Source organism: Heliangelus exortis, unplaced genomic scaffold (assembly GCF_036169615.1).
Source record: "Heliangelus exortis unplaced genomic scaffold, bHelExo1.hap1 Scaffold_125, whole genome shotgun sequence".
NCBI classification, from domain to species: Eukaryota; Metazoa; Chordata; class Aves; order Apodiformes; family Trochilidae; genus Heliangelus; species Heliangelus exortis.
In genome coordinates, this window is record NW_027285945.1 from 1 (window position 1) to 8,430 (window position 8,430).

At 61.6% G+C, this 8,430-nt stretch overlaps 1 protein-coding gene across 1 annotated transcript; it reads left to right on the top strand.

Annotated features, from left to right (window-relative positions):
• The first annotated feature begins 2 nt into the window (after nt 1-2).
• Nucleotides 3-7,086, top strand: VPS28 (VPS28 subunit of ESCRT-I). Its single transcript, XM_071732537.1, has 9 exons — nt 3-238; nt 382-410; nt 1,437-1,474; nt 3,368-3,457; nt 3,557-3,662; nt 3,763-3,864; nt 4,657-4,710; nt 6,780-6,871; nt 6,960-7,086. Exons 1-9 carry the CDS (start codon nt 202-204, stop codon nt 7,075-7,077), a joined length of 666 nt encoding a protein of 221 aa, XP_071588638.1. The 5' UTR covers nt 3-201; the 3' UTR covers nt 7,078-7,086.
• Nucleotides 7,087-8,430: the final 1,344 nt, after the last annotated feature.

An 8,430-nucleotide genomic window follows, 5' to 3' on the forward strand; every position in this document is an offset into this window, starting at 1 on the left:
TGCCGCCCTCCCGCGCCCCCTAGCGGCCAGGCGGGAGCAGCCGAGCGCCGAGCTCATTCACCGCGCCGCCATCTTGCGGCCTAATCCGAACCGCACCGGGACCGAAACCGGAACCGGGAGCCGAACCGGGACCAAAGGGAGGGGGGGGGGACACACAGTGGGGTTGTGAGGGGGGCTCCGAGCCCTCCAGACCCCCCCGGGATGTTCCACGGCCTCGCGGGCACCGCCGCCATGGGAGGTGAGAGCAGGGCCGGGGAGGCCTCAGGGGAACCGGGGGGGAACCGGGACGGTACCGGGGCGGTACCGGTGGGACCCGAGGGGGGTTCGGGGTCTCCCGAATCTTCCTAATGCTGCCCCCCCCTTTCGTTCTTCCCTTTGCAGCCCCCGCGAACAAACCCGAGCTCTATGAGGTGACTGCGGGACCCGGAACCGAACCGAACCCCCCGGGGCAACCGAACCGAACCCCCCCTGCCCGGGGGTTTCCCCCCCCCCGGGTTAACTCCCCCCTCTCCCCCTGGTTACCCCTCCCCCCTTAACCCCCTCTTAACCACCCCCCTCCCAGTTACCCCCCCCTGGTTAACCCCTGGTTAACCCCTGGTTAGTCCCCCCTGGTTAACCCCCCCTGGTTAACCCCCCCCCCCTAGTTAACCCCTAGGTAACCCCTCCCTCCCCCCCAGTTAATCCCCCTGGTTAACCCCTGGTTGCCGGTGCTTAACCCCCCCTGGTTAACCCCCTCTTAACCACCCCCCCCCTCCTAGTTAACCCCTCCTGGTTAACCCCTGGTTAATCCCCTCCTCGTGACCTCCCTGGTTAACCCCCTGTGGTTAACCCCCTCCTGGTTACTGCTGGTTAACCCCCCTGGTTAACCCCCCTTTTTAACCCCTGGTTACCCCTGGTTAACCCCCCTGGTTAACCCCCCTTTTTAACCCCTGGTTAACGCCTGGTTACCCCTGGTTAACCCCCCTGGTTAACCCCCCTTTTTAACCCCTGGTTACCCCTGGTTAACCCCCCTGGTTAACCCCCCTTTTTAACCCCTGGTTACCCCTGGTTAACCCCCCCTGGTTAACCCCCTTTTTAACCCCTTGTTACCCCTGGTTAACCCCCTTGGTTAACCCCCCTTTTTAACCCCTGGTTAACCCCTGGTTACCCCTGGTTAACCCCCCCCCGGTTAACCCCCCCTAGTTAACCCCTGGTTGCCCCTGTTTAACCCCCCCTGGTTATCCCCCGCAGTTAATCTCCCTGGTTAACCCCTGGTTAACCCCCCCCTGGTTAACCTCCCTAGTTAACCCCTGGTTGCCCCTGTTTAACCCCCCCTGGTTATCCCCTGCAGTTAATCTCCCTGGTTAAGCCCTGGTTAACCCCCCCCCCCCCAGTTAATTCCCTGGTTAACCCCTGGTTAACTGGTTACCCCTGGTTAACCCCCCTGTCTCCCCCAGGAGGTGAAGCTCTACAAGAACGCCCGGGAGAGAGAGAAGTGAGTGGGGGGCTGGGGGGCTCTGGGGGGTCCCCCCCTCTTCTTTGGGGTTCCCCCTTCTCCATTGGGGTCCTGTCTCCCCCCTATCCCCCCAGATGTCCCCAGGTGACCCTGTCCCCCCCTGTCCCCCCAGTATCCCCCCTGTCCCCCCCCATCCCCCTGATGTCCCCTGTCCCCCCAGATGTCCCCAGGTGACCCTGTCCCCCCATGTCCCCCAATGTCCCCTATCCCCCAGGTGTCCCCAGGTGTCCCCTATCCCCCCTTGTCCCCAGATGTCCCCCGATGTCCCCAGGTGTCCCCTATCCCCCAGATGTCCCCAGATGTTCCCAGGTGACCCTGTCCCCCCTTGTCCCCAGGTGTCCCCAGGTGACCCTGTCCCCCCGTGTGTCCCCGTGTCCCCAGGTGACCTTGTCCCCCCTTGTCCCCTGATGTCCCCCTTTCCCCCAGGTGACCCTGTCCCCCCCTGTCCCCCCGATGTCCCCAGGTGACCCTGTCCCCCCAGTATCCCCAGATGTCCCCAGGTGACCCCTGTCCCCCCTTGTCCCCAGGTGTCCCCTTTCCCCCCAGGTGACTCTGTCCCCCCAGATGTCCCCAGGTGTCCCCTGTCCCCCAGATGTCCCCAGATGTCCCCAGGTGACCCTGTCCCCCCTTGTCCCCTATCCCCCAGATGTCCCCAGGTGTCCCCTATCCCCCCTTGTCCCCAGATGTCCCCCCTTGTCCCCTGATGTCCCCTATCCCCCCAATGTCCCCAGGTGACCCCTTCCCCCCCAGGTGACCCTGTCCCCCCAGATGTTCCCAGGTGTCCCCTATCCCCTAGATGTCCCCAGGGGACCCTGTCCCCCCCCTGTCCCCCCTTGTCCCCAGGTGTCCCCTTCCCCCCCAGGTGACCCTGTCCCCCCCTGTCCCCCCCTGTCCCCCCCTGTTCCCCCCTGTTCCCCCCTGTCCCCCCTTGTCCCCCCTTGTCCCCAGATGTCCCCAGATGTCCCCAGGTGTCCCCTATCCCCCCTTGTCCCCAGATGTCCCCCGATGTCCCCAGGTGACCCGTGTCCCCCCTTGTCCCCAGATGTCCCCAGATGTCCCCAGGTGTCCCCTGTCCCCCCAGATGTCCCCAGATGTCCCCTGTCTCCCCAGATGTCCCCAGGTGACCCTGTCCCCCCAATATCCCCAGATGTCCCCAGATGTCCCCTGTCCTCTCCGATGTCCCCAGGTGTCCCCTTTCCCCCCAGGTGACCCTGTCCCCCGCTGTCCCCCCTTGTCCCCTGATGTCCCCAGGTGACCCTGTCCCCCCGTGTCCCCCCCAGTAACCCCCGATGTCCCCAGGTGACCCTGTCCCCCCAGATGTCCCCAGGTGTCCTCTATCCCCCAGTATCCCCACATGTCCCCAGGTGACCCTGTCCCCCCTTGTCCCCAGATGTCCCCAGGTGACTCCTGTCCCCCCCATGTCCCCCCTTGTCCCCAGATGTCCCCAGGTGACCCTGTCCCCCCCTGTCCCCCCTTGTCCCCCCGTGTCCCCTGATGTCCCCAGGTGTCCCCTATCCCCCAGATGTCCCCAGGTGTCCCCTATCCCCTAGATGTCCCCAGGTGACCCTGTCCCCCCTGTGTCCCCAGGTGTCCCCTTTCCCCCCAGGTGACCCTGTCCCCCCCTGTCCCCCCAGTATCCCCAGATGTCCCCAGATGACCCTGTCCCCCCTTGTCCCCTGATGTCCCCCCAGTATCCCCAGATGTCCCCAGGTGTCCCCTATCCCCCCGATGTCCCCAGGTGACCCTGTCCCCCCGTGTCCCCAGGTGTCCCCTTTCCCCCCAGGTGACCCTGTCCCCCCCTGTCCCCCCTTGTCCCCCCAGCTGTCCCCAGGTGACCCTGTCCCCCCCCCGTGTCCCCCCGTGTCCCCCCAGGTACGACAACATGGCGGAGCTGTTTGCGGTGGTGAAGACGCTGCAGGCCCTGGAGAAGGCCTACATCAAGGACTGCGTCTCCCCCAACGAGTCAGCGGGACCCCCACAGCCCCCCCTGACCCCAGGGGGGTGTCGTGTACCCCCCTTCCCCCCCAGACCCCCCCACCCACCCCCTGACCTCCCCCCCAGGTACACGGCCGCCTGCTCCAGGCTCCTGGTCCAGTTCAAAGCCGCCCTCAAGCAGGTCCAGGGCTCCGAGGTGGCCTCCATCGACGACTTCTGCCGCAAGTTCCGGGTCAGGGGGGCCCCACCGGGGGGGTTTGGGGGCGTTTTGGGGGTTTTTTGGTTTTAGGGTGGGGGGGTGTGACTGGTGCTGGTGTGTCCCCCCCCCCCAGCTGGACTGTCCCCTGGCCATGGAGAGGATCAGGGAGGACAGACCCATCACCATCAAGGATGACAAAGGAAACCTCAACCGCTGCATCGCCGACATCGTCTCTGTGCGGAACTGGGGGCACTGGGGGGACTGGGAGAGGGCACTGGGGGGACTGGGGGGACTGGGAGAGGGGACTGGGGGGACTGGGGGAACTGGGAGAGGGGACTGGGGGGACTGGGAGAGGGGACTGGGGGGACTGGGGGAACTGGGAGAGGGGACTGGGGGGACTGGGAAGAGGGGTGGGAAGTGGGGGAACTGCAGAGAGGGGACTGGGGGAGAAGGAACTGGGGGAACTGGGAGAGGGGACTGGGGGGACTGGGAGAGGGGACTGGGGGGACTGGGAGGACTGGGAGAGGGGACTGGGGGGACTGGGAAGAGGGGTGGGAAGTGGGGAGAGGCGACTGGGGGGATGGAAGGGAAGTGGGGGAACTGGGGAGAGGGGACTGGGGAGAGGGAACTGGTGGAGATGGGAAGGAACTGGGGAGAGGGAACTGGGGAGAAGGGACTGGGGGAACTGGGGGAGATGGGGAGGGAACTGGGGAGAGGGAAATGGGGGAACTGGGGAGAGAGGACTGGGGGAGAGGGGACTGGGGGAACTGGGGAGAGGGGACTGGGGGAGAGGGAAATGGGGGAGATGGAAGGGAACTGGGGGAACTGGGGAACTGGGGAACAGGGGGGCCGGGAGGGAACTGGGAAAGGGTCAGTGTTGACCCAGCCTGGGCATTATTGACCCCAAAAGGGCCGTGGCTGATCTGGAGGGGTTGTGGTTGAGTTGGGGAAGGCTCAGGTGGGGGGGTTGGAACCTCCAGTTGGGATCCCCCCCCCTGACCCCCCCTGACCCCCCCCCTTTTCTCAGCTTTTCATCACCGTGATGGACAAACTGCGCCTGGAGATCAGAGCCATGGACGAGGTGGGGACCCCACCCCCACCCCCTGACCCCCCCTGACCCCCCCTGGGGCCACCAGAGATCCCCCCAACCCTTTTGTCACCCCCAAACCCTTCTGTTCCCCCCCCCCAACCCTTTTGTCACCTCCAAACCCTTCTGTCCCCCCCCAGCCCTTCTGTCCCCCCCCAACCCTTTTGTCCCCCCAAACCCTTCTGTCCCCCCCCAACCCTTTTGTCACCCCCCAACCCCTTCTGTCCCCCCCAACCCTTTTGCCCCCCCCAATTTGTCCCCCCCAACCCTTTTGTCCCCCCCAGCCCTTCTGTCCCCCCCCCAACCCTTTTGCCCCCCCCCAATTTGTCCCCCCCAACCCCTTTTGTCCCCAAACCCTTCTGTCCCCCCCCAACCTTTTTGCCCCCCCCAATTTGTCCCCCCCAACCCTTCTGTCCCCCCCCAACCCTTCTGTCCCCCCCCCAACCCTTTTGCCCCCCCCAATTTGTCCCCCCCAACCCTTTTGTCACCTCCAAGCCCTTCTGTCCCCCCCAGCCCTTTTGCTCCCCCCCCAATTTGTCCCCCCCAAATAATTTGTGTCCCCCCCAACCCTTCTGTCCCCCCTGAACCCTTTTGTCCCCCCCAAATCCTTCTGCATCCCCCCCTTCTATCCCCCCTCCCCTCTTCTATGTCCCCCCCCCAATAATTTGTGTCCCCCCCCAATAACTTGTCCCCCCCCAATAATTTGTCCCCCCCCAATAATTTGTCCCCCCCCAATAATTTGTGTCCCCCCCCAATAATTTGTGTGTCCCCCCAATAATTTGTCCCCCCCAATAATTTGTCCCCCCCCAATAATTTGTGTCCCCCCCAATAATTTGTCTCCCCCCAATAATTTGTGTCCCCCCAATAATTTGTCCCCCCCAATAATTTGCCCCCCCAATAATTTGTCCCCCCCCAATAATTTGTCCCCCCCCAATAACTTGTCCCCCCCCAATAATTTGTGTCCCCCCCAATAATTTGTATCCCCTCAATAATTTGTATCCCCTCAATAACTTGTCCCCCCCCAATAATTTGTCCCCCCCCAATAACTTGTCCCCCCCCAATAATTTGTCCCCCCCCAATAACTTGTGTCCCCCCAATAATTTGTCCCCCCCCCAATAACTTGTCCCCCCCCAATAATTTGTCCCCCCCCAATAACTTGTGTCCCCCCAATAATTTGTGTCCCCCCCCAATAATTTGTCCCCCCCCAATAACTTGTCCCCCCAATAATTCGTCCCCCCCCAATAATTTGTGTGTGTCCCCAATAATTTGTCCCCCCCAATAACTTGTCCCCCCCCAATAATTTGTCCCCCCCAATAACTTGTGTCCCCCCAATAATTTGTCCCCCCCCAATAACTTGTCCCCCCAATAATTCGTCCCCCCCCAATAATTTGTGTGTGTCCCCAATAATTTGTGCCCCCCCCAAATAATTTGTCCCCCCCCCAATAATTTGTCCCCCCCCAATAATTTGTGTCCCCCCCAATAATTTGTCCCCCCCAATAATTTGTCCCCCCCCCAATAATTTGTCCCCCCCCAATAGTTTGTCCCCCCCCAATAATTTGTGTGTCCCCCCAATAGTTTGTCCCCCCCAATAATTTGTCCCCCCCCAATAACTTGTGTCCCCCCAATAATTTGTGTCCCCCCCCAATAATTTGTCCCCCCTCAATAATTTGTCCCCCCCCCAATAATTTGTCCCCCTCCCCAATAATTTGTCCCCCCCCAATAATTTGTCCCCCCTCAATAATTTGTCCCCCCCCCAATAATTTGTCCCCCCCCAATAATTTGTCCCCCCCAATAACTTGTCCCCCCCCAACAATTTGTCCCCCCCCAATAATTTGTCCCCCCCAATAACTTGTCCCCCCCCAACAATTTGTCCCCCCCCAATAATTTGTCCCCCCCCAATAACTTGTCCCCCCCCAATAATTTGCCCCCCCCCAATAATTTGTCCCCCCCCCCAATAATTTGCCCCCCCCCAATAATTTGTCCCCCCCCCAATAATTTGTCCCCCCCCAATAATTTGTCCCCCCCCAATAATTTCCCCCCCCCCCCTCTTTTTCCCCCCCCAGATCCAGCCCGACCTCCGGGAGCTGCTGGAGACCATGAACCGCATGAGCCACCTCCCCCCCGACTTCGAGGGGAGGCAGAAAGTCACCCAATGGTCAGGTGGCAACAACCACGGGAGGGGGGGGGCCCAGAGGGTCCCCTCTGTCCCCTGACCCCCCCCGGGATGTCCCCTGTGTCCCCAGGTTGGGGACCCTGAGCGGGATGTCAGCAGCAGACGAGCTGGATGACGCTCAGGTCCGGCAGATGCTTTTTGACCTGGAGTCAGCCTACAACGCCTTCAATCGCTTCCTCCACGCCTGAGCTGCCCCCCCTGGCCCCAAACTGTCCCCAAACTGTCCCCAAAATGGCCCCAAACTGTCCCAAAATGTCCCCAAGCTGTCCCAAAATGTCCCCTCCCCGCTGCTCTCCTGAGGGACAATAAAAACTCACTGGGTTCCCCCCCAAAAAAAACAAACGACTCTGGGAGAAGTTTGGGGTGTAATGGGGGAAAACGGGGGTGTGGGGGGCACTGGGATGGCACGGGTGGCACTGGGGTGGCACTGGGGTGACACTGATGGCACTGAAGTGATCACTGGTGGCACTGGGGTGGCCTTGAGGTGACACTGAGGTGCCACTTTTTGACCTGGAGTCAGCCTACAACGCCTTCAATCGCTTCCTCCACGCCTGAGCTGCCCCCCCTGGCCCCAAACTGACCCCAAACTGTCCCCAAAATGTCCCCAAACTGTCCCAAAGTGGCCCCTCCCTACTGTTCTCCTGAGGGACAATAAAAACTCACTGAGTTTCCCCCCCAAAAAAACAAACGACGACTCTGGGAGAAGTTTGGGGTGTAATGGGGGAAAATGGGGGTGTGGGGGGCACTGGGATGGCACTGGTGACACTGGGGTGACACTGGGGTGACACTGGTGGCACTGCTGGCACTGGGATGGCACTGGGGTGACACTGAGGTGCCACTTTTTGACCTGGAGTCAGCCTACAACACCTTCAATCGCTTCCTCCACGCCTGAGCTGCCCCCCCTGGCCCCAAACTGGCCCCAAACTGTCCCCAAAATGTCCCCAAGCTGTCCCAAAGTGGCCCCTCCCCGCTGCTCTCCTGAAGGACAATAAAAACTCACTGGGTTTCCCCCCCAAAAAAAACAAACGACGACTCTGGGAGAAGTTTGGGGTGTAATGGGGGAAAACGGGGGTATGGGGAGCACTGGGGTGACACTGGTGACACTGAGGTGGCACTAGGGTGGCACTGGTGGCACTGAAGTGATCACTGGTGGCACTGGGGTGGCACTGAGGTGACACTGAGGTGCCACTTCTTGACCTGGAGTCAGCCTACAACGCCTTCAATCGCTTCCTCCACGCCTGAGCTGCCCCCCTGGCCCCAAAATGGCCCCAAACTGTCCCCAAAATGGCCCCAAACTGTCCCAAAATGTCCCCTCCCCGCTGCTCTCCTGAGGGACAATAAAAACTCACTGGGTTCCCCCCCAAAAAAAACAAACGACGACTCTGGGAGAAGTTTGGGGTGTAATGGGGGAAATGGGGGTGTGGGGGGCACTGGGATGGCACTGGTGACACTGGGGTGGCACTGGGGTGACACTGGTGGCACTGAAGTGATCACTGGTGGCACTGGGATGGCACTGGTGGCACTGGTGCCGCTTTTTGACC

Coding starts and splice junctions, on each gene's coding strand:
- VPS28 (XM_071732537.1), top strand. CDS start 202: ATGTTCCACGGCCTCGCGGGCACCGCCGCCATGGGAG. Junction 3,865..4,656: donor GCATCGCCGACATCGTCTCT/GTGCGGAACTGG, acceptor CCCTTTTCTCAG/CTTTTCATCACCGTGATGGA. Junction 4,711..6,779: donor AGATCAGAGCCATGGACGAG/GTGGGGACCCCA, acceptor TTCCCCCCCCAG/ATCCAGCCCGACCTCCGGGA.